The sequence below is a fragment of the Phyllobates terribilis genome, unplaced genomic scaffold (assembly GCF_046119375.1).
Source record: "Phyllobates terribilis strain yellow unplaced genomic scaffold, ASM4611937v1 Scaffold_4__5_contigs__length_816908805, whole genome shotgun sequence".
Lineage (NCBI taxonomy): Eukaryota > Metazoa > Chordata > Amphibia > Anura > Dendrobatidae > Phyllobates > Phyllobates terribilis.
The window spans coordinates 216,576,584-216,601,626 of NW_027362764.1; the positions used below are offsets into that span (position 1 = coordinate 216,576,584).

The 25,043-nt window shown below is 48.7% G+C and overlaps 1 protein-coding gene across 1 annotated transcript in view; it reads left to right on the top strand.

Moving 5' to 3' along the window:
* Window positions 1–25,043, top strand: part of LOC141265247 (collagen alpha-6(VI) chain-like) — a 394,142-nt gene that overhangs the window by 243,859 nt on the left and 125,240 nt on the right. Inside the window, exons 23-25 of the mRNA XM_073678075.1 lie at window positions 642–695; window positions 1,263–1,298; window positions 19,582–19,644. Coding sequence (XP_073534176.1) covers window positions 642–695; window positions 1,263–1,298; window positions 19,582–19,644 — 153 coding nt within the window. The remainder of the gene's footprint in view (window positions 1–641; window positions 696–1,262; window positions 1,299–19,581; window positions 19,645–25,043) is intronic.

Here is a 25,043-nt window from a genome sequence, read left to right on the forward strand (position 1 = left end):
AATAGGCAATTAATACTTCATTTTTTGCAGTGAAAGAAGTTTGAAACCATTAAAACACCACCCCAGCGTTTTTTTTTGTTTGCTTTTCAGCGCTGGAGTGGTGCTTCTATTCTAAGAACCCTGCTCGTGGTTTTATACTTACTTGCCACAGTGTTCACCTTCTATCGGTGCAACTCCAGTCCTGCGACGCCATCTTGTGACCGCAAATTCTGACTGGCCAGAAGTCAAAAGTAACAGTCTCAAGTGCTCAATGTAAGTCTATGAGATCCAGAACAAGACTCTCATAAAATTGCATTGACAAGTGACCTCCGGCTCGCTCTAGCAAACACTGGAGCGGTTGGGGAGGTCACAAACTGCAGGAGACTGACAGAAGCGGAGTGGCGATAGATGATGAAGACGGCAGGGAGTAAGTATAAGATTAAGGTCAGGGACCTTATATTAGAAGCACCACTCCAGCGCTGCAATAAAAAAAACCTCTAGAGTGATGCTTTAAAATTCTATGGGAGTGATGCTTTTTCCTTTATAGTTTTTCCCATTAATTTGCATGTGAATTATTTGTAACCATTAAAAAACTAATCACCTAAGAACATACAGTATATCTTCTCCATATCTTGTAAAATTATATTTTTACACCTCTCTAGGGTGAATCGGGAATGGAAGGAGTACCTGGAGAACCTGGAGCCAATGGACAAGATGTAAGAATTAAATAGTGTTAGTTCCTGAAAACATATCAAATTTAATAAACCGTTTTTCTTATATTTATCAGTGTGTTAATTCTGTAGCCAGAGTCTAATCTTAGCTGTGAACAGCATATATCATCTGTCAGGTTCCCTTTAAGTCAAAAAGTGTGCCGACTGTGATTTTCACAGAGTTATAGATTTGTATAAGTGATTTGAATCTGTAACTCGAAACACAAATGGACATGTCTCCTTGATTTTTTTTTGTGGATAAATGGTCTGAACGAAAACAAGGTCATGTGAGCAGCAACATACATTATAATAAATTCGTGTTTTATGAATGAAAAATATTTATTGAAAACGTACATCTAAATGAAGCCTATTAGTGGAACTAGCTCTAGTGTGTGTGTTTTAAAAAGGGAGTGTACATTGTAGGCCCCATTGGGTACAAAGACATGTTGATAATGAAGTTATTTTTATATCATTGTGGAAAAAAAAATTTGGGAAGCAATGAGATATAAAATAAAAAATAATGCTATTCTATTGAAAGTTGGTTTTTAAAGCTTGTAATTTTATGTATTTCAGAATATCCCTGGTAGAAGAGGTGCTATCGGCCCACAGGTATGCATAGAAATGGTTGCACTTCTACAGTGTTCTAAAGTAGATCAATAAGGCTGTGTGCCCACGATGCGGATTTAATGCCTTTCCGTGGCATCATTTCCGCAGCGAAAACGCATTAAAAACGCTTGTTAAGTTGTCTGCCATGTTTCCCAATGATAATCCACATGGGCTGTGCACTTGCTGTGGAAATTTCCTCTGCGGATTATCATTGCGGAAAAATCCGCAGTACAACCATTAATTGTGCGGAATCGCGGCAAAATCGCCGCCATTGACTTGCATTGGACCGCATAACATTCGCATGACTACACGTACACATGCGGATATTATGCGATTCAATGCGCGGATGGTACCCGGATCTGGAGAAGAGGAGACTCTCCTCCAGACTCGGGTACCATGGTACCTGTAGTTAAAAAAGAATTCAAATTAAAAAAAACATATACTTACCTTCTGATGGCCTCCTGTCTGCTCCCGGCGGCGCTGCTGGCTCTTCGGCTGCATGCGGTGGTGTAAAAGGACCTTCCATGACATCATTTAGTCATGTGACAGGTCACGCGACCGCTGACGTTGGCAGTCGCGTGACCTGTCACATGACTAAATGACGTCATGGAAGGTCCTTTTTAGAGCACCGAGAGCCGCCGAAGACACCGGATGTACCGTAGAGGAGACCAGGGGCCATCGGAAGGTGAGTATAATGTTTTTTTTTATTTTTCAACATTTTTACTCTTTTTGCATTTGCAACATCGTAACTTGGTCACACTATATAAATCCATGCCGTTTGCATGGATTTATATAGTGTAACCAAGTTGTCAAACACTTTTCCAAGTGATGCTAAAATCGCTTGGAAAGCGCTTGACAACCTGCATGCGAAATCGCATGTTAAAAACGCTTCACAAACGCTTCTACCTGGCAGAAAAAACGCATGTAAAATCCGCATGTGTTTTTTCTGCCAGGGAGATGCAGATATGCTCAGGAAAAATCCGCAGCATTTCTGCATCGTGGGCCTAAGGCCTCCATGTCATTTGGTGTTTTGTGAATTGCAATTACCTTAAGGTATCAAACATAGCTTGTTTTCACATTTAGAGGGTAGCTTTAGTCTTAAGGCTATGTTTATACTGGTCAACCAGTGACTGTAAATGATTGCTGTTACTACATAGAAGCTGATAGGCGGTTGTTTAAGGCTAAGTGCCCACGATGCAGAAATGCTCCGGATTTTTCCTGAGCGTTTCTGCATCTCCCTGGCAGAAGAAACGCATGCGGATTTTACATGCGTTTTTTCTGCCAGGTAGAAGCGTAAGTGAAGCATTTTTAACATGCGAGTTCGCATGCGGGTTGTCAAGCGCTTTCCAAGCGATTTTAGCATCACTTGGAAAAGTGCTTGACAAATTGGTCACACTATATAAATCCATGCAACCGACATGGATTTATATAGTGTGACCAAGTTACGATGCTGCAAATGCAGCATCAATAGTAAAAAAAAAAAATTATATTCTCCTTCCGATGGCCCCCGGTCTCCTTAGCGATGTGTCCAGTATCTTCGGCGCCTCCCGGTGCTCTAAAAAGGGCCTTCCATGACGTCATTTAGTCATGTAATGGTCACGCGACCATCACCTGACCGCTGCCGTCAGCGGTCGCGTGACCATCACATGACTAAATGACGTCACGGAAGGTCCTTGCCGGAAGCCAAGGAGACAGTAGTGCCCTCAGAGGAAACCGGGGAGCGCGGGAAAGGTGAGTATAAGTTTTTTTTAATTTTAATTCTTTTTTTTACAGGTACTATGGTGCCCGCGCCTGGAGGAGAGTCTCCTCTTCTCCAGACCCGGGTACCATCCGTGCATTGAACAGCATGATATCCGCATGTGCACGTGTAGTTATGTGGATGTCATGCGGTCCAATGCAAGTCAATGGCGGCGAAAACGCCGCAATTCCGCAAAATAATTGGTAGTGCTGCGGATTTTTCCGCAATGATAATCCGCAGAGGAAATTTCCGCAGCATGTGCACAGCACATGCGGATTATCATTGGGGAACATGGTGGACCTTCTACCAAGCGTTTTTTAAGTGTTTCCGCGGCGGAATTGCTGATGTGGAAACAATTAAAAAACGCATAGTGGGCACACAGCCATATAGCATGTTTATACAGGCTGACCGCACTTACATGCTAAAAGAATGATTGGTATTAAATCATTCTGTGTGCATAGACTCTTATTGTTCTCGGCAGCACATGTCCTGTTTACACATAACAATGTGCTGCCAGAAAGGATGATCTTTAAGCAAGCTTAAAAATAATTTCTTATGATGAATGAGTATTCTGCTCATTTATTGAGTGATTGGGAGAATCTTTACACTACAAGCTTATCGGAAAACAAGCAATAGTAGGAACACCCATTTCCAAAAATCAGCCAGTGTAAATGCACCATAACACCTAAAACTTGGGAACTGTCAATAATCAATTTGTGATCAACAAAGTATATGATAAATATCCAGTATTGGAAGAGGAGCTTAAAATTAAGAAGAAATAATTCTAAGTGTTAATTGCAACATATTGAGGGTATACCAGAAGTTACTCATCCTTAGTAAAAAAAAAACAACAATATCAGCTTGTGGGACAATTGAATGAAAACATGAAAACAAATGATTCTAGTATTAAATGGGTATTCCCAGATTCTAAAGTTATCCCCTATCTAACCTTTTCACCACTGGGACACTCAATGATCGTGAGAACTAGGCTTTGAATTGCGGTCTACGGAGCCCAATCTTGACCTTTTCTCCATTCTGTCACGAGTCCGGGTGGTGGAACCTCTGTGCTTCGGTGCAAGAAGGGACCAGAGGGGCGTGACTAAGTACCTACTCGGCCTGAACTAGGTCGCACGGCGGCTCAATCGACTCCGTGACCCTGGGAGGGACCGAGCAGGGGGACCAGGTGCCACTCTGGGACCGACCTTGTGAGAGAGCAGGTGACTCCCACGGGTCAGATGGCAGGAACTGACCGGTACAGCGGATGAGCACGGCAGGAAGGCTGACGGGTGGTCTGGGTAGACAACTTAGCGGGCACGACAGGTAACAGGCAGGTGCTCCAGGTAAGCAGGCAGGCGGGTACAACAGGTAACAGACAGGTTCTTCCAGGTAAGCTGGCTGGCGGGCACAACAGGTAAAAGGCAGTTGCTTCCAGGTAAGCAGGCGGGTGAGCACGGCAGGTAACTAGCAGGCAGACTGGCGAGCAGGACTGACAGGCAGAGAGGCGGGCAGGACTGAGAGGCAGACAGGCGGGCAGGACTGAGAGGCAGCGGGACCTGAGGGCTGAAGCAAGTGTTAACACACGGAACAACAACCATTGCACAGGCACCTCCATATTGGAGGAGGTGCTTTAAATGGGGAAAGTCCTCCAACCATTGGCCGGGGACCTTTTAGGATGGCGCGTACGGCCCCTTTAAGAGACAGGGAGCGCAAACGCGCCCTAAGCACAGTGCCCGGGAAGCTGCATGCAGTGCGTGCCACAGTAGCTACAGGACGGGAGCTGGAAGATGCCGGACCAGGGCAGTGGCGGTGAGGGGAACGGCGTCTCTGCCAGGTCAGGCAGGAGGCAGAGACGTCGATGCTACAGTACCCCCCGCCTTAACCCCCCCCTTCTTTAAGCCCGAGAGAAATTTTTTAAGAAGATGAGGGGCATGAATGTTCTCCCTGGGTTCCCAAGACCTCTCCTCTGGGCCAAACCCCTTCCAATCCACAAGAAAGAAAGTCTTTCCTCTTACCTTCTTGGTGGCCAAAATGTTTTCTACCTCAAAGACGTCCTCAGCAGAGACTGGAGCTGGAGAGGTACCTGGTGTTATGATCTGATACAAGCACTAAGGAAAGACAGGAGATCTGTCCCTACAATAGAACTAAGCTAGATCCCTACGATGTAACGGGGAACCTGATCCTGTGATCAGACCCGCTAAAGTCCTCAGCTAGTCTGAACGAAGACCTATAGATGTGAGGGAGGGATCCCTACAAGAACTAGGGACTGGGAGAAAGATGGACACCTCCTAGCAGAAATTGTAGCAGTAAAAGACAAACAAACAACTTAGAACATAGAGGTCAAAAGACCTAGCTAAACTGACTGAGAAAGGTTACAAAACACCTGGCTAGCTTAAGAGTAGAAATTACAATGAAGTCCATCAAGGGCGGAGCAGGATTAAATAGGCAAAAACGGTCATGTGACCAGCATAATAGAAAAAACCTAACAGGAGAGTTCTAACAGTACCCCCTCTTCTATGAGGATCCTCCGGATCCCCTAGGCCCAGGCTTATCAGGAAACCTCTTGTGAAACGCTCTGACAAGTCTGGAAGCAGAAACATCATCTGCCCTCACCCATGAGTTATCCTCGGGACCGGAACCCTTCCAAGCGACGAGATACTGCAAACTCCCTCTATACCGTCTAGAATAAAGGATGCGGGAAATTTCATATTCCCCGTCCTCCACCACCGGAGGAACAGTGGCAGTGGCGTCTCTATCTGATACATAAGCTTTTTTCAATAGAGAAACATGAAACACTGGATTAATCTTCCAGGAGGTAGGAACCTCCAACCTAACAGCAGATTGGTTAACTACCTGAAGCACCTTAAAGGGCCCTAGAAACTTGGGACCCAATTTTTTAGAAGGAATCCTCAACCGCAGATTCTTAGAGGACAACCAAACCATGTCACCAACCGTAAACAAAACCTCTTGACGTTTCCTGTCAAAGTACCTCTTAGATTTTTTGTTAGCCTCCTGAAGATTACCACGCACATCCGTCCAAACTCTTTCCAAATCACCGGAAAAACTCTCCTCCTCAGGCACAGCCGATACCAATTTGGAGAATGACCCAAAAGACGGATGTTTCCCAGAACAACAAAAAAAAGGCGAACACCCAGCAGAAGAGGATGCATTGTTGTTAAGAGCAAATTCAGCAAGCGGCAGAAACTCAGACCACCCCGCTTGATTGTCTGCCACAAAACAACGCAAGAACTGCTCAACATCCTGGTTCTTCCTTTCTGTCTGGCCATTAGACTCAGGATGATATCCAGATGAAAATGACAAATGAACTCCCAACCTGTCACAAAAGGCACGCCAAAAACGAGCCACGAACTGAGGTCCCCTGTCAGAAACAATGTCAGTAGGAACACCATGGAGTCTGACAATCTCCTTGACAAAGGCCTTAGCGAGTGTCTTAGCGCAGGGCAGTTTGATGAAGGGAACCAAGTGACACATCTTGCTTAAACGGTCCACGACCACCCAGATGACCGTGAAACCCTCAGAGGGTGGAAGGTCAGTAATAAAGTCCATAGCCAGATGTGTCCAAGATGCACTAGGAACCTCCAGAGGGCAAAGCAACCCCGCAGCAGGAGTATATGAAGACTTAGATCTAACACACACAGTGCATTGACGCACCCACTTAATGACCTCCTTCTGCCATCCAGGCCACGAAAAACTGCGACCCACAAGTCTCTATGGGGAGGCAAAATTTGCGACTCCTCCTCAGAAAAAACTTTCCAAAAATCCTGAATAGGTACAGGTAATTCCCCTTTATCCACAGCAGCAATGCGCCCGTTACAACACTTGTCATAACACTTAGGGCTCCAGGACTTAATTTCATTGGTAGACCAATCCAGTACAGGATTGTGCAATTTTAACCAGGGCAACCCCAAAACTACTGGAGAAGGCAAATTATTTAATACCACCAAATCCAAATTTTCTTGGTGAATACCATTAATAGTGAGGGGAAATTCATAAACCTTGTGAGCAACACATTTCAAGGGAGTAACATCGACAGAAACCACGGCAATAGGGGATGACAAAGGTTTTGGATTTAAATTAAGTTTTTCCAAGAATCCCCCATGAATCACATTCAGAGTTGAACCACAATCCACAAATACCCGAAATTCAATTAATTCTTCCTGAGCTGTGGTAGTAGCAGAAAGAAATACACCCTTTGTGTTTAAACAGGCTATACAGGCGTAACTGACCTTTTTTTTTTTGTTGTTCATACGAAGCACACAGTTCTTAATGAAATGGTCAGATTTGCCGCAATAGAAGCACAAACCTTCAGAAAACCTGCGGTCTTTTTCCTGAGAGCGGGGTGACATCACCCCAATCTCCATTGGCTCTCCAGTGTCAGTACAGACCCTCTCAAGACTCGGAGCTGACATGGCAGAGGATTTACTCTCATTAACCCTTGCACGCAGTCTCCTGTCCACCCGTATAGCTAATTGCATTGCCTCCTGCAAGTTTCCAGGTGTAGGATAAGCAATCAGCAGATCCTTAACCCTTTCACCTAGCCCAGCAAGAAACAAACTTTTCAGAGCTGAATCGTTCCACCCCACCTGAGCAGACCACCGACGGAAGTGAGTACAATAATTTTCCACATTACCTGATCCCTGCCTCAAATGTCTCAATTCCGTCTCAGCTGATGAGACACGATCAGGATCATCATACAACAACCCCAAAGCAGAAAAAAACTATCCACTGATCTAAAGCACGGATCACTAGGTTGGAGAGAAAAGGCCCATCCCTGAGGTTCTTTACGCAAAAGTGACATTATGAACCCTATGCGCTGTGATTCATCACCAGAGGATCTGGGTCTCAAAGGAAAATACAAAAAACAAGCATTTTTAAAAAAAAAAATCTTGTTCACCAAAAAATAAATCAGGCAATTGTACCTTTGGCTCCACAAAATGCGCTCCAGAACAGCTACTCACGTGTTGTTGGAGTTCGGCCACCTCCAGAGAGAGTCCCTGCAGGCGTTGAGCCAAATCCTGAACCGACACCATGATGGAAACTGGAGGTCTTTCCTTAGAGAAATTTTTTGGGCTGGACTTACTGTTATGATCTGCTACAAGCACTAAGGAAAGACAGGAGATCTGTCCCTACAGTAGAACTAAGCTAGATCCCTACGATGTAACGGGGAACCTGATCCTGCGATCAGACCCGCTAAAGTCCTCAGCTAGTCTGAACGAAGACCTATAGATGTGAGGGAGGGATCCCTACAAGAACTAGGGACTGGGAGAAAGATGGACACCTCCTAGCAGAAATTATAGCAGTAAAAGACAAACAAACAGCATAGAACATAGAGGTCAAAAGACCTAGCTAAACTGACTGAGAAAGGTTACAAAACACCTGGCTAGCTTAAGAGTAGAAATTACAATGAAGTCCAGCAAGGCAAGAAGGGCGGAGCAGGATTAAATAGGCAAAACGGTCATGTGACCAGCATAATAGAAAAAACCTAACAGGAGAGTTCTAACACCTGGATCGTCAGAGAAGGAGTTAAGGGCAACAGGTTTGAGGAGGGATACATGAAACGAGTTGGGAATTCGTAAGGTGACCAGGAGTTTCAGCTTGTAGGCCACGAGATTTATTTGGTTCAGAACCTCAAACGGACCGATGAATCGCGGACCCAACTTATAGGAAGGTATCTTGAGACAGACATATTTTGAGGAAAGCTAGATCTTGTCTCCCGGACGGAATTGAGGAGGATCCAGACGTCTCTTATCAGCATGTCTCTTCATCCGCTCGGAGGACTGAAGAAGTGCAGATCTAGTGTCTTCCCAAATTGCTGAAAATTCGCTGACAAGAGACTCCGCGGCAGGATTGTCCACAGAAGAGGAGACGGGAAATGGAATCCGGGGGTGTTGACCGTAGACCACAAAGAACGGGGATTTAGTGGAAGACTCGCTCTCATGGTTGTTATAGGAGAACTCGGCCCAGGGCAGGAGCTCAACCCAATCATAATGGTGAGCATTGACGAAGTGCCGGAGAAAACTGGTAAGGACTTGCTTGGTACGTTCCACTTGATCATTGGATTGAGGGTGATAAGCAGAGGAAAAATCCAAGGAGACGTCTAGCAACTTGCACGTAGCTGTCTCTCAGAAGCGCAAAGTGAACTGAACCCCACGATCAGACACAATGTGGAGGGGTAAGCCATGAAGACGGAAGATGTGATGGATGAAGTCCTTGGCCAGCACAGATGCAGACGGAAGACCAGGCAGAGGGATGAAGTGGGCCATTTTAGAGAAGCAGTCAGCGACCACCCAAATGACTGTACAACAGGCAGAGACAGGGAGATCCGTAATGAAGTCCATAGCTATGTGTTGCCACGGAGCGGAAGGCACAGGAAGAGGAAGGAGACAGCCAGATGGAAGGTGCTGAGAAACCTTGTTATGGGCACAGGAGGAACAAGCCACGATGAAGTCCGCAACATCCTTGCGCACAGAAGGCCACCAGTAATGTCAGGCGATGAGCAGAAAGGTCTTCCTCTGACCAGTATGATCGGCTAGTTTGGATGAATGGCCCAGAGTAGAACCTTCTTAAGATCTGGAACCGCCACAAAAGACATACCGGGTGGAAGAAGAGACAGTTCAAATGGAGCCACAGTCATTACTTTGGAGGGGTCGATGATAAGTAGAGGCTCCTCCTCTTGGTCAGTGGACAGGAACGAGCGGGATAAAGCATCAGCCTTAATGTTCTTGTCTACTGTGCGGTAGTGCAGAGTGAAGCAGAATCGGGCAAAGAATACAGACCACCTGACGCGGATTAAGTCTTTGGGCATTTTGTAAATATGCCAGGTTTTAGTGGTCAGTGTAGATGACCACTGGGTGCAGAGCCCCCTCCAGTAGGCAATGCCACTCCTCCAGCGCCAATTTGATGGCTAGCAGCTCACGATCTCCTATGGAGTAGTTGCGCTCAGACGAGGAGAAGAGCTTGGGGAAGAAGCCGCAGATTACCATTCTCCCGGATGGGGATTTCAGGGTGAGCACCGCTCTGGCTCCGGAGGAGGATGTATCAACCTCCAGGAAGAACTGCTTGCTGCAATCCGGATGGTGCAGCACTGGGGTGGAGGAGAAGGCTTGTTTTAGGGAGACGAAGGCCTCCTCCGCTTCGGAAGTCCATTCCCTGGGATTTTCTCCCTTACGGGTGAGCGCGGAGATGGAAGCGGTCCGGGAGGAGAAATGAGGTATGAAGAGGCGGTAATAATTTGCGAAGCCCAGAAATCGCTGAATCGCCTTCAACCCCTCCAGTCGGGGTCACTTTAAGACGGCAGAAACCTTCTTGGGATCCATCCACAGACCAGTCTTGGAGATAATATAGCCCAGGAATGGAAGGGAGGTCTGCTCGAAGAGGCATTTCTCAAATTTTGCGTAAAGGCGATTCTGACGGAGCCTTAGCAGAACCTGATGAACATCCCTCCGGTGTGTGGGCAGGTCCGGAGAGAAGACCAAGATATCATCCAGGTACACCACCACGCAAGAATACAGGAGATCACGGAAGATGTCATTAACCAACTCCTGGAAGACGGCTGGGGCATTACAGAGACCAAAGGGCATCACGCGATATTCATAGTGACCGTTCCGGGTGTTGAATGCCGTCTTCCACTCGTCTCCCTGGCGGATCCGGACCAAATTGTACGCCCCACGAAGATCGAGCTTGGTGAAGATCTGCGCACCTTTAAGGCGGTCGAACAGCTCTGAGATGAGAGGCAGGGGGTACTTATTCTTGATGGTAATCTGGTTAAGACCCCTGTAATCGATACAGGGATGTAGTGAGCTGTCTTTCTTCTTAACAAAGAAGAATCCTGCTCCTGCCGGGGAGAAGATTTCTGGATGAATCCCCTAGCAAGATTCTCTTCTATGTACTCAGACACGGCCCGGGTCTCAGCCAGCGACAAGAGGTAGATATGCCCGCGGGGAGGAGAAGAACCAGGTACCAGGTCGATTGGGCAATCATACGGCCTATGAGGTGGAAGTGTCTCTGCCTCCTTTTTGTCAAAGACGTCCGCATAGGACCAGGTAGATTAGCCAGAGTAGACGGAGGTCGAGCTGGATGAACCAGAACCACGCAGGACTAGTGGCATTCCTGCCCCCAACGGAGCTCTTCACCAGACCTCCAATTCAGGACAGGTTCATGTCTCTGTAACCAGGGTAGACCACGCAAGATGGAGTGAGAGAGACCAGACAGCACATGAAAGGAGATCTTCTCCGAGTGCAGCATTCCCACCTGAAGGGTTACAGGCTCTGTGACGAGCAAGATGGTCTCCGGAAGAAGTCTCCCATCAATGGAAGCGACCGCCAATGGTTCTGCCAGACGTATGGTAGGAATCTGATACCGCTCCACAAGAGCCTGAGAAATGAGATTCCCAGCGGCTCCGGAATCCAGGTGGGCGGTCTCAAAGAAGCAGATCTCACCACTGGAACTGGAAACAGATAGAGTCAAGGACAGAGAGGATTTACTCTTGCCTAGGACGACCTCTCCAAGCGGTCCTAGACACTGGAGTTTCCCGGCTTCACCGGGCAGGAACGGATCTGATGCTCTTTACTGCCACCGTAGGAGCAACTCCCCTCGGCTCAGCGCGTCTCCTGGCAAGATTTGACCATCTTGGTTTGGTCAGTTTGCATGGGTTTAGGCGAGCATGCCCGGGGAATTGCTGGTTGGGAGGCAGGCTTTTGGAATACAGGAGTGAGACGTGGAAATCTTCTCTCCCGGGTAGTCTTCTTAGCTCGTTCCAAAAAACGGATGTCATTCTGGGTAGCTAATGACACCAGGTCGTCCAGGGTGGAAGGGATGTGACAACCGTCTAGCTCATCCTTGATCCGTCCGGAAAGGCCCTCCCAGAAGGTGGACACCAGGGCCTCATTGTTCCAGGCAAGCTCTGATGCGAGGGTATGAAAATGTATGGCATATTGGCCCACGGTGAGACTCCCTTGGCAGAGACGGAGAAGTGAGGAGGCAGTAGAAGTTTCTCATCCGGGCTCATCGAAGACCTTCCAGAAGGCAGTGAGGAAAGACAGAAGATCGGACACCAGGGATCCCGTCTCTCCACAGAGGGTTTAGCCATGCCAATGCCTCCCCGGTGAGGTGAGACATGATGAACGCCACCTTGGCCCGGTCGGAGGTGAACTGATGTGCCAGGAGTTCAAAGTGCAGCGTGCACTGATTTAGGAAGCCTCGACATAAGACTAGGTCACCATCAAAATGTGGAGGCGCAGAGAGCCGGGGTCCAGAGTCGGGTGCCATAGCGCCAGAAGGTTGAGGTGCCGCCGGAGCGGGTGCCGCTTGGCTAGAGACGGACACAGACGGGGTGGACAGCGTGTTCAGGCTAGAGTTGACTGACCGCAGATAGGACAGGATAGTCTCCTGTTGGGATCTCTGACGTGAGACCTCCTGGTACAGGTCAGAGAGCGAAGGAGACTGGGGACCAACGGGTTCCATGGCCTGTGCAAACTGTTACGGGTCTGGGTGGTGGAACCTCTGTGCTTCGGTGCAAGGAGGGACCTGAGGGGCATGACTAAGTACCTACTCGGCCTGACCAAGGTCGCACGGCGGCTCAATCGACTCCGTGAACCAGGGAGGGACCGAGCAGGGGGACCAGGTGCCACTCTGGGACCGACCTTGTGTGAGAGCAGGTGACTACCATGGGTCAGATGGCAGGAACTGACCGGTACAGCGAATGAGCAAGGTTGGAAGGCTGACGGGTGGTCCGGGTAGACAACCTAGCGGGTACAACAGGTAACAGGCAGGTGCTTCCAGGTAAGCATTCTGGTGAGCACGGCAGGTAACTGGCAGGCAGACTGGTGAGCAGGACTGACAGGCAGACAGGTGGGCAGGCCTGAAAGGCAGACAGGCAGGCAGGACTGACAGGCAGACTGGCGGGCAGGACTGACAGGCAGCGGGACCTGAGGGCTTAACCAAGTCTTAGTACACGGAACAACAACCATTGCACAGGCATCTCCATATTGGAGGAGGTGCTTTAAATAGGGGAAGTCCTCTGGCCATTGGCCAGGGACCTTTTAGGACGGCACGCGCGATCCCTTTAAGAGGGAGGGTGCGCGCGCCCTAAGCACAGTGCCCGGGAAGCTGCGCGCAGTGCGCACCACAGTAGCTGAAGGACTGGAGCCGGAAGATGCCGGACCAGGGCCGTAGCGGTGAGGGGAACGGCGTCTCTGCCCGGCAGGAGGCAGAGACGCCAATGCTACACATTCATTATTGATTCATTATCCATTCATCCTATAAGTAAGGATAAACTGAGAATGCCTCTTTACGGGTAGCACATTTTGTAAGAACTTTCTGATATTGTATTAAAGGGGTTTTACACTTTCTACAAAGTTGACTTGAAATGCTTGCAGTCATGTAAAATAACAAGATCAGATGGAACTCACCCTCCCCCAGATGCAGCGTTGCTCCTCCAACACTTCTCCAATCTTTGACTTGGCTGTGGAGGTGATGTCAAGACTACAATATGAATCACCTCCTCAGCCAATCATTGAGCTCAGCAGCTCTGCCTATGTAGACAGCACAATCCACTAAGCTCAGTGATTGACGGCAGCTGTGATGCTTGCTGTCAAAGTAAAATCACTGCTATGGCCAAACTACAGAGACTGGAGCAGCAGCGGACACAGACACTGGAGCCAGGGAGGGTGAGAACTGTCTGATTGTGTTATTTTAAATGATTGAAAGCATTTGGCGTCCACATGTTTAAAAGTGGAAAACCTGTTTAATACCTAGCGGAATGAAAATACATAACGCTCCAAAATGCATTTCAGAATTTTGTGCTCTCAAAAGTGAGGAGATAAGTCACAATGAATTAAAATTGAATTTTGCTGTTACAAATTACATCCAACAATGTGTTTTGCTTTAGCACACCGTGCAACATTCTTCAATGTATCTGTTTTGAGATCCTTTTAGTTATATTGACAGGACACATTAAAGTGACGCATGATTAATGGGATAAATGATTTTTCTAACTGTGGTAATGATATGGAAATGATGTGCCCTGCTGTTTCTTCATCAGGAATCTCTGATACTCATGATACCTCCATCTCTGCTCTTCTCTTGACTGCTCTTCACACCATTGCCTCCAAGTTATCTGATGTGCAACCCCAATATTATTGATCTCACTAAAAATCAAACTTTCATCTATCTTTGCCCTTTACCCTTAGATGCTACTAGATAACCCATCTCTTCAGAAAGCTTTTAATAACTATGCTACCCCTACACTGCGATATGAGCCTCACTACTGTCTCCTCCTCTCCTTTCCTTGTAGAGTGTAAGCTCTTGTGGTCAGGGTCCTCTATCCCTCCATACCAGTCTTTCATCATTTAGTCGTGTTTACTGTACTTGATTTCTATCTCACGGTTTATACTTATGTTATGTATTTGACGCGCCCCCTGGGACATATTCCTTTTTGAGGGGAATACCCGGCACCGGATCAGATGGGGGGGTTGTAGTCTCCGAGCGGCTGTGACCCGGCCCCGTGCCCAGGGCGTCAAGCTCAGTGTTATGTGGCAGTCCTACAGATGTTATTAAGAGTTCTTTTGTGTCGACTACGCCACCCGTTGTGATGCGGTCACTGTGGCCGCCGCTGCAGCAGGGTCCGCTGAGGCTGATGGTGGGTGCGCAGCTTGGTGGGATAACCCCCAACGGGAGGGGTATAGCCTCAGAGAGGACAGGTGCAGAGGATGGGGGTTGTGGTGGTGCAGTGCAGACGGCAATGAAGACAGAGTCGGGTTGTGCAGTTAAGGGTGTTTACTTACTGCAGATGTTGTACTGGTCACTCCAGCTCCGAGTGACCACCCGAGCCGTGCTGCGTCCACCAGGTCCTGGATCCAGCCAACCCCCAAACAAGTCCGGAGCGTGGCCCTGAGCTCTCCTTCTGTCCCGTTCTCTGGCCGTCCCCACCAGGGATCCACCTAGGTCCAGCTCCCTCGGGCCTTCTGTTGGGACACCCTTGGCCTTGGGTTCCCTGACCCTTCATGTGGTGTGCCTTCGGGGTGGATGTAATGGGTGACCGTGACAAACGCTGCCCACGGTCTCCGGTCTCTGGCTGGGGTGTGTTTTCTGCCCCCACCAGCTTGGGTTCCGGTACCCTGTGCCGACTCCTCACCCAGTGCTTTAATTTGGGTTCTTGGGTCCTCTCTGTTTTCCCCTCTGGGTACTCCTTCTTTGCTCCTCTCTCACTCAGGGTCTCTCTCTTGCTGCAGGCTGACTTCCTCTCTGCTTGCTGTCTGCTCCTCTGCAGCTGTTTTGCTGTCTCCAACTGACTTGTTCTCTGCATCTGACCCTGATTCTAGTTGGTGCCCACCTTATATACACCCTCTATGTGTGAGCTCAGGTGACCAGCACCCAATGAGCTCCTATCTTTACCCAGGCTGCTCCCCCTATCTGCCCCTACACTACATGGGATGTACCACCCCCCTCCCACTCCAGCCAGGAACAGGCTCGGTTGTACCTGCACATTTCTAAGTGGGAGTACCGTCGGCCTGCTCCTCTGAAATGGGATGTATGTAGTGCATGCAGTCTATCTGAGCTCAGTTCCACACTCCATCCTTACCCGGGAGTGGAATATCACACCTCTGGGTTGAGGTGCAATACCCCTGTAGCAGCCGAATCCTCAGGGTGCTACATTCCCCCCTGGTAAATCACAGCACGTCCTCGGGCTGTAAGACATAAAACACCAAACATACATTTTTTTTTTTCATAAACATAAACATAATAAAACATCATATAAAACATTATATATATAAAACTTTTTTATATAAACATTCTCGTAGACTTCTCTTGTCTCTGATTCCTCCTCCGGACACTGTGCACCGTGTGTCCGGGAAAAGTGCAACAGTCTCTTAGAAAATCTGGTTTTCTATAAAACCGGTAGGGGACGCTTTAGGACGCGCAACTATATACAGGGAAAGTTGGCCGCTCTCAGTCCTCGGCCAGGTAGAGGGAAGGGAATGGCTGCTCACAGTCCTCAGCCTGTAGGATGAAGGGGTTAACGGGTAACAGTTCACTGGTCCCAACGGGGACTATTTTAGCAGCAACAGTTTCAGTTTCTTTATACCCCCATGGGGTAACTTATTTACAGCACCTGCTCTGCCGCACTCAACGGCGTCTTCCTCCTGCTCTTTGAACTTCAGACCCGTCCGGGTCCTCTTGCTCCTCCTCCTCGCACCGCAACTCCTCCTCCGTCAGGCGGTGTACGTGGAGGGCGTAAGGTCCTTTGGCACACTTGTGCCGGGTAAAGGTGACCTCATCTCCGATGTAGAGGTCACGACCTCTGTGCCCCTCCGGCAGATGGGACTCCACGTCTCTGCGCGTGACAAAGACGTCGCCGTGGGTGTTGTTGTCTCGAATGAAGCCCCACCCGTGCTGCTGGTTAAACTTGATGACAGTCCCGGTGGTACGGGGACTGTGCGCTGCACGGGGGTCCCTCCTGGTCCAGCTCTTTTGCTCGGCGCTCCTTATTTGGGCCTGTTGTTCCCGGACCCGCCTCTCTCTCCGCTCCCTCGCGAACTCCTCGAGCTGCTGTCGGCAACACTCGGCGCGGTCTGCTGCAGCTGCCCTAGTTTCCTGAGTGAACCCCATTAGATCTTCTCCAGTGGGGTCCCACTCAAACTGCGCTTCCGCTAGCGGGGGCGAGATCCGTGCCACGGGCTTCGGAGCCGGAATCAGGGGTTCATCCAGGGGTCTTAGTCTCTGCTGCCGTTCCAGCTCATGGTATCCTTCGGGCCAGATGAAGGGCCGCCCGTCCGGCCATGTGAGCTGGCTGAACAAGTCCTTCCCCAGGTGTGGCACCCTTGGTTTTACGGGCGTGGGCGCGGTGGTGGTGGCGCCCGGGTTGCCCAGGCCTTGCGGCCAGGCCTGGGGCACCTGGAAGGTGAAGGGCACCGTTAGGACGGCGGCGCCCTGGGCTACCTGGCCTTGCGGCCAGGCCGGAGGCTCCGCGGAGGTAGGGGGCGCTGTTGGTGATGCGACGCCCGGGAATTCTAGGCCCTGCGACCAGGCTGGTGTTGCTTCCTGTTTTGCCACGCTCGGGGTCGTTGCGCATGGCGTCACAGGGGTCGCGGCTCCCGTTTGAGGCCTAGTCTGCGGCGGTGACATGGCGTTTTCGGGCACAGCAGGGGGACTTTCGGGCTCTGCGACGGGGAGCTGGGGCAGGTAAGCGGTTTCCCGGTTTGGGGTATAGACGTCCCCTTTACCTGCCTCCATGCGTTCGGCTCCCTTCTCGGCGCCGTCTCCGGCCTTGGGTCCTCCCGCGCCATCCTCAGAGGCGGTCTGTCTCCTCATCTTGGCTGGCGTGCTCCGGGTCTTGGTTTGCTGGGCCATCTCTCGGCTCCACTCCGCCAATGTCTCTCGCTGTACCCGGGCCATCCTCCGTGCGAGGCCCTCCAGGGCAGTCTGTGCACACTCCCGGTCTCGGGGGAGCTGTGCGAGGACCTCCACTAGGCCTAGTGGGGTCGTGGTTTCCAGCAGGCTCCTGACCAACGGGTCGGTGCTGCTCTGCTCTTCTTCCAGCAGGCTCCTGGCCAGCGGGCCGGTGCTGCTCTGCTCTCCTTCCTCTGTCTCTAGCAGGCTCCTGGCCAGCGGGCCGGTGCTGCTCTGCTTTCTCGCCATCTCCGGGTAAGCTCCTCCGCTACTCTTCTCCAGGCTTCTTGCCTCCGGGTGCGCTCGCTCTAGACTGCTCCAGGCGGCACCCATCTTTGTTCTCTCCTTTCGTCTCCTCCCCCTTAGAGGGCGGTCCCGGGGCAACTCGGTGACTGTCAGCTCCAGGGGTAGTTCTTTCACGCTGACAGACACCTCCAGCATCACAGTCTCTGTTGGTGGGGGCGGTTTCCACTTTTGGCGCCATTTTCTGTCCTGGCCCACGATGGGAGGTGGCCTCTTGCTCTCCTTTGGCACGCCCATAATGGCGTCCGCTGCTCTTCCAAGGCGGGAAATCTGCGGTTTTGGCGGGAAGCGTCGCCCAGTGGCGGGAAACTCTGCAGATGGCGGGAACAAGCTGGAAATGGCGGACAATCGGCGGGAAACGACTGGTGATGGAGTCCGATGGCGTGGACCCTCCGGAACCGGCGGGAGACTTCTTTCTGAGGTAAACTTGCACTTTTCTTCAGGCACGCAGTACCCGGGTGTTGCGGGCACGTAATCCTGCCGACTACGCCAAAGTTGACGCGCCCCCTGGGACATATTCCTTTTTGAGGGGAATACCCGGCACCGGATCAGATGGGGGGGTTGTAGTCTCCGAGCGGCTGTGACCCGGCCCCGTGCCCAGGGCGTCAAGCTCAGTGTTATGTGGCAGTCCTACAGATGTTATTAAGAGTTCTTTTGTGTCGACTACGCCACCCGTTGTGATGCGGTCACTGTGGCCGCCGCTGCAGCAGGGTCCGCTGAGGCTGATGGTGGGTGCGCAGCTTGGTGGGATAACCCCCAACGGGAGGGGTATAGCCTCAGAGAGGACAGGTGCAGAGGATGGGGGTTGTGGTGGTGCAGTGCAGACGGCAATGAAGACAGAGTCGGGTTGTGCAGTTAAGGGTGTTTACTTACTGCAGATGTTGTACTGGTCACTCCAGCTCCGAGTGACCACCCGAGCCGTGCTGCGTCCACCAGGTCCTGGATCCAGCCAACCCCCAAACAAGTCCGGAGCGTGGCCCTGAGCTCTCCTTCTGTCCCGTTCTCTGGCCGTCCCCACCAGGGATCCACCTAGGTCCAGCTCCCTCGGGCCTTCTGTTGGGACACCCTTGGCCTTGGGTTCCCTGACCCTTCATGTGGTGTGCCTTCGGGGTGGATGTAATGGGTGACCGTGACAAACGCTGCCCACGGTCTCCGGTCTCTGGCTGGGGTGTGTTTTCTGCCCCCACCAGCTTGGGTTCCGGTACCCTGTGCCGACTCCTCACCCAGTGCTTTAATTTGGGTTCTTGGGTCCTCTCTGTTTTCCCCTCTGGGTACTCCTTCTTTGCTCCTCTCTCACTCAGGGTCTCTCTCAGGCTGACTTCCTCTCTGCTTGCTGTCTGCTCCTCTGCAGCTGTTTTGCTGTCTCCAACTGACTTGTTCTCTGCATCTGACCCTGATTCTAGTTGGTGCCCACCTTATATACACCCTCTATGTGTGAGCTCAGGTGACCAGCACCCAATGAGCTCCTATCTTTACCCAGGCTGCTCCCCCTATCTGCCCCTACACTACATGGGATGTACCACCCCCCTCCCACTCCAGCCAGGAACAGGCTCGGTTGTACCTGCACATTTCTAAGTGGGAGTACCGTCGGCCTGCTCCTCTGAAATGGGATGTATGTAGTGCATGCAGTCTATCTGAGCTCAGTTCCACACTCCATCCTTACCCGGGAGTGGAATATCACACCTCTGGGTTGAGGTGCAATACCCCTGTAGCAGCCGAATCCTCAGGGTGCTACATATTTGTTAGTTACTGTAAACCCTGTTTGCATCTTTTTCACAATAACCTGAGAGCACTTTAAAATAAATAATAATATTAAAGAACATTAATATTTATCTGCAGGGAACAAAAGGTGATCCTGGTGTGCCAGGCAGTAAAGGAGATCAAGGCTTAAGAGGTCCTCAGGTAAATTATTTAATTCATCCTGTTCTATATACAAATGAAATAAAAAAAATAAAGTTTTGAAAACATTTTTGAGAGACAGAGGCATAGCTAGCTGGTTTAACAGAGGGTAAGCAAAACACATCTGAGTGGACTACTAACCTTAGCTTACATCTATGGTGGCGCACGCTCGTCACGGTGGATAAAGTGGAATCTACGGAAATGACCACACTGTTACTGAAAAGAATTGCTATACTGAGACCAAGGCTGATATTTCTTTGGTGACCATATACTGTATGAGAAGATACAAAAGATACAAGTTCTGCAGAAAACATTAGGAGATTATACTACCTTTATATTAGGTGACTCATAGTTGACGTTCCTTCTGATGAAGTTGTTCACTTTTCCCGTCTTTTTAATTTGGCCCAGACCGTCACAACAACTTCTCCAGCTAGGACTCATCTGCAGAGATTACAACAAAGACACATTTGACTTCTCACATTTCTAGCAACGTCCCTATTAATTCCTAACCTACGAAAACTCCCCATCCTGCTGACACCCCAATACTGAGGCTGCTGCTGCCGCATTTGTCCTTGTTAGTGAATCTACTGTGGTAACGGTATTCCTCTTAGTGCCCCACATATTAAAGTCCACCCCTGTACATTTCCCACTAGAAAATATTAATGCCCTCTGTGAGTGGCCTAGAAAGTAATAGTAGTGCTCATATTTTGCCCCTTGGAAAGTAATTACGGTGTGCCCCTTTGATGATTACAATACCATGAATTTGCCTATAATGTAATAATGTCTCTTACGTGCCCATTTAACATTTAATATTGTCCCCTGAGTGCATCCAAAAAGTAAAGTGTCTCCTGAATAGTGTTGAGCCACCCCCGTAGTGTTCGGGTTCGGTTCGGTTCGTCGAACACCGGGATGTTCGAGGAACAGTTCGTCGAACTGTTCGTCGAACACCTTAGAACACTGTCGAACACCGTTAAAACCAATGGCAGGCAAACAAAAACACGTAGAAACACATAGAAAACACCTTCAAAGGTGTCCAAAAGCTGACAAACTGCTCAGAAGACACTCTCTTTAAAAAAGCCGGCCGGCAAATTCAGCAGCGGCATACACCGGTACCCGACAATTTAGACAAGAAGGAATAGAGCATCACACATAGATTAGATAGATAGAAACATGTCAGTCACACATATAAGAAGCACAGTGACAGTGTTGGTTACTGTACTTGTCATTTAGTGTAAAGGATTTATTAAAAAAAATATTAATGTTTTCATGCACCGTCTCTTTAAAAAAGCCGGCCGGCAATTCAGCAGCGGTACCCGACAATTTAGAACAGAAAGAATAGAGCTTCACACATAGATTAGATAGATAGAAACATGTCAGTCACATATATAATAAGTACAGTGACAGTGTTGCTTACTGTACTTGTCATTTAGTGTTAAAGGATTTATTTAAAAAAATATTAGTGTTTTCATGCACCGTCTCTTTAAAGAAGCCGGCCGGCAATTCAGCATCTGTACCCGACAATTTAGAACAGAAAGATAGAGCATCACACATAGATTAGATAGATAGAAACATGTCAGTAACATATATAAGAAGTACAGTGATAGTGTTGGTTACTGTACTTGTCATTTAGTGTTAAAATAAAGGATTTATTAAAAAAAAAATTTGGCGTGGGGTTCCCCGTAATTTTAGTCTCTAGCGGAGGTTAAGCAGACAGCTGGGGCAGATGTTTGAAGCCTGGGAAGGGGGTAATACCCATGGAGCTTCCCAGGCTACTAATATCTGCCCCCAGCTGAATACCTAGCCTTTACTAGCTATTAAAATGGGGGACCCCCCCCAAAAAATGACGTGGGGTCCCCCCTATTTTAATAGCTAGCAAAGGCTAGGCAGACAGCTGGGGACTGATATTAATAGCTCAGGAAGGGTGCCATGAATATTGGCCCCCTCCCAGGCTAGAAACACCAGCCGTCAGCCGCCCCAGAAATGGCGCATCCATAGGATGCGCCAATTCTGGCACTTAGCCTCGCTCTTCCCACTGCCCTGTAGCGGTGGCAGTGGGGTAATAGGGTTGGGATTGATGTCAGCTTATAATGTCAGCTGACATCAAGCCCAGGTTAGTAATGGAGAGGCGTCTATAAGACACCCCCATTACTAACCCCATAGTGAAAGTTAAAAAAAACACAAACACCCAGAATAAAATCCTTTAATTGAAATAAACACACAATTCTTTATTGTTCTAAATTAAACCATACTTACCGTCACGCCCGTTCCAGCTGAAGCCAACGATCTCCTGCAATAAAAGTAAAATAATAAAGCAACATCATCGTTACCTTTCCATGGTTCCCAGGACGGCTCCAGCTCTGCTACATCGAGATGACAGGCTGGACCGCAGCAGAACGCTGCCATCCAGCCTGTCATCCCGCAGACACTGAGAAGCGCAGGCTTGCTTGCGCTCCTCAGTGTCAGGCTGTGACGGCATCCAGATGAGCCGAGGTCATGTCCAATGAACTCGGCTCACCTCATGCACATCACTGACAGCGTGGGAGAATTCTACTGCGCTCAGCGCTTCAGCGTGAGAATTTTCCCACGCTGTCAGTGACGTGCATGAGGTGAGCTGAGTTCATTGGACTTGACCTCACCTCATGCACGTCACTGACAGCGTGGGAAAATTCTCCTGCACTCAGCACTTCAGCGTGAGAATTTTTCCACGCTGTCAGTGACGTGCATGAGGTGAGCTCATGTCCAATGAACTCAGCTCACCTCATGCACGTCACTGACAGCGTGGGAAAATTCTCCTGCACTCAGCGCTTCAGCGTGAGAATTCTCCCATGCTGTCAGTGACGTGCATGAGGTGAGGTCATGTCCAATGAACTCAGCTCACCTCATGTACGTCACTGACAGCGTGGGAGAATGTGCGCTTCTCAGTGTCTGCGGGATGACAGGCTGGATGGCAGCTTTCTGCTGCGGTCCAGCCTGTCATCTCGATGTAGTAGAGCTGAAGCTGTCGTGGGAACCATGGAAAGGTAAGGATTATGTTGCTTTATTATTTTTCTTTTATTGCAGGAGATCGTTGGCTTCAGCTGGAATGGGCGTGATTGTAAGTATGGTTTAATTTAGAACAATAAAGAATTGTGTCTTTATTTCAAATAAAGGACTTTATTCTGGGTGTTTGTGTTTTTTTTAACTTTGACTATGGGGTTAGTAATGGGGGTGTCTTATAGACGCCTCTCCATTACCAACCTGGGCTTGATGTCAGCTGGCATTATAAGCTGACATCAACCCCAGCCCTATTACCCCACTGCCACCGCTACAGGGCAGTGGGAAGAGCGAGGCTAAGTGCCAGAATTGGCGCATCCTATGGATGCGCCATTTCTGGGGCGGCTGACGGCTGGTGTTTCTAGCCTGGGAGGGGGCCAATATTCATGGCACTCTTCCTGGGCTATTAATATCAGCCCCCAGCTGTCTGCCTAGCCTTTGCTAGCTATTAAAATAGGGGGGACCCCACGTCAATTTTTTGGGGGTCCCCCATTTTAATAGCTAGTAAAGGCTAGGCATTCAGCTGGGGGCTGATATTAGTAGCCTGGGAAGCTCCGTGGGTATTACCCCTTCCCAGGCTTCAAACATCTGCCCCAGCTGTCTGCTTAACCTCCCCTAGAGCCTAAAATTATGGGGAACCCCACGCCAATTTTTTTTAAAATAAATCCTTTATTTTAACACTAAATGACAAGTGCAGTAATCAACACTGTCACTGTACTTCATATGTATGTGACTGACATGTTTCTATCTATCTAATCTATGTGTGATTCTCTATTCCTTCTATTCTAAATTGTCGGGTACCGCTGCTGAATTGCCGCCGGCTTTTTTAAAGAGACGGTGCATGAAAACACTAATATTTTTTTAAATAAATCCTTTAACACTAAATGACAAGTACAGTAAGCAACACTGTCACTGTACTTATTATATATGTGACTGACATGTTTCTATCTATCTAATCTATGTGTGAAGCTCTATTCTTTCTGTTCTAAATTGTCGGGTACCGCAGCTGAATTGCCGGCCGGCAAATTGTCGGGTAAAGCTGCTGAATTGCCGCCGGCTTTTTTAAAGAGACGGTGCATGAAAGCACTAATATTTTTTTTAATAAATCCTTTACACTAAATGACAAGTACAGTAATCAACACTGTCACTGTACTTCTTATATATGTGACTGACATGTTTCTATCTATCTAATCTATGTGTGATTCTCTATTCCTTCTATTCTAAATTGTCGGGTACCGCTGCTGAATTGCCGGCCGGCTTTTTTAAAGAGACGGTGCATGAATACACTAATATTTTTTTAAATAAATCCTTTACACTAAATGACAAGTACAGTAATCAACACTGTCACTGTACTTCTTATATATGTGACTGACATGTTTCTATCTATCTAATCTATGTGTGATGTTCTATTCTTTCGGTTCTAAATTGTCGGGTACCGGTGTATGCCGCTGCTGAATTGCCGGCTTTTCATGTTTCACTGTGAGCACTGTTCCCATCGATTTGGGCAATCACTGTAATGCCACAACCACCATGACTATGGCATTACAGTGAGTGGCAGACAATCCCTGCATAATTGGTGCTCTAAATAGCGCCAGACATGCAGGACACGCTTTTGGTGCACGAACAGTTATCGAACATAACCTCGAACAGCCGAATTTTTTGAAAATCGTTCGGGTTCGTCGAACAACTCGAACACCGCCCAAAACAGCTCGAATTTGAGATTGGCGAACAGTTCTAGTCGAACACCGCTCATCTCTACTCCTGAGTTTATCCTTAGCAATTAAAAATGTCCCCAGTGCTTCAACAAAAGTAATAGTTATTCGTGAGTCCGCCCACATACTGTAATAATGTCATGAGTTCCTGCACATATAACTATAATTTCCCCTTATTCACCCTCATATACAGTAATAATGTCTGAGTCACCTTATATACAGTAATAATGTTTCCTGCTTCCCCTTTAAATACAGTAATAATTTCCCAGAGTTCCCCCCACATACAGTAATAATGTCCCTCAGTCCCCTCACCTAAAATAATAATGCCCCTAAGTCCCTCTGTATACAGTAATAATGACCCCTTTATCATTCCCCACATAAACTAATAATGTCTCCAAGTTCCACTAAAAAGAAAGTAATATAGTAGTAGTTACCCAGAGAGCTAATAGAAAATAAATGAAATAAAAAAAAATAAAATACATATATACACAGCCCTCCACATGATATAATGGCTCATGAAGGACCTCATACAGTATGATGTCTCATCAGCCCCCTCACACAGTATGATGGCCCCGACAGTCCCTCATACAGCATGATGTCCCCCCACAGTCCTCCACAGAGTATAATGCCCCCACAGCCTACCACATAGTATAATTC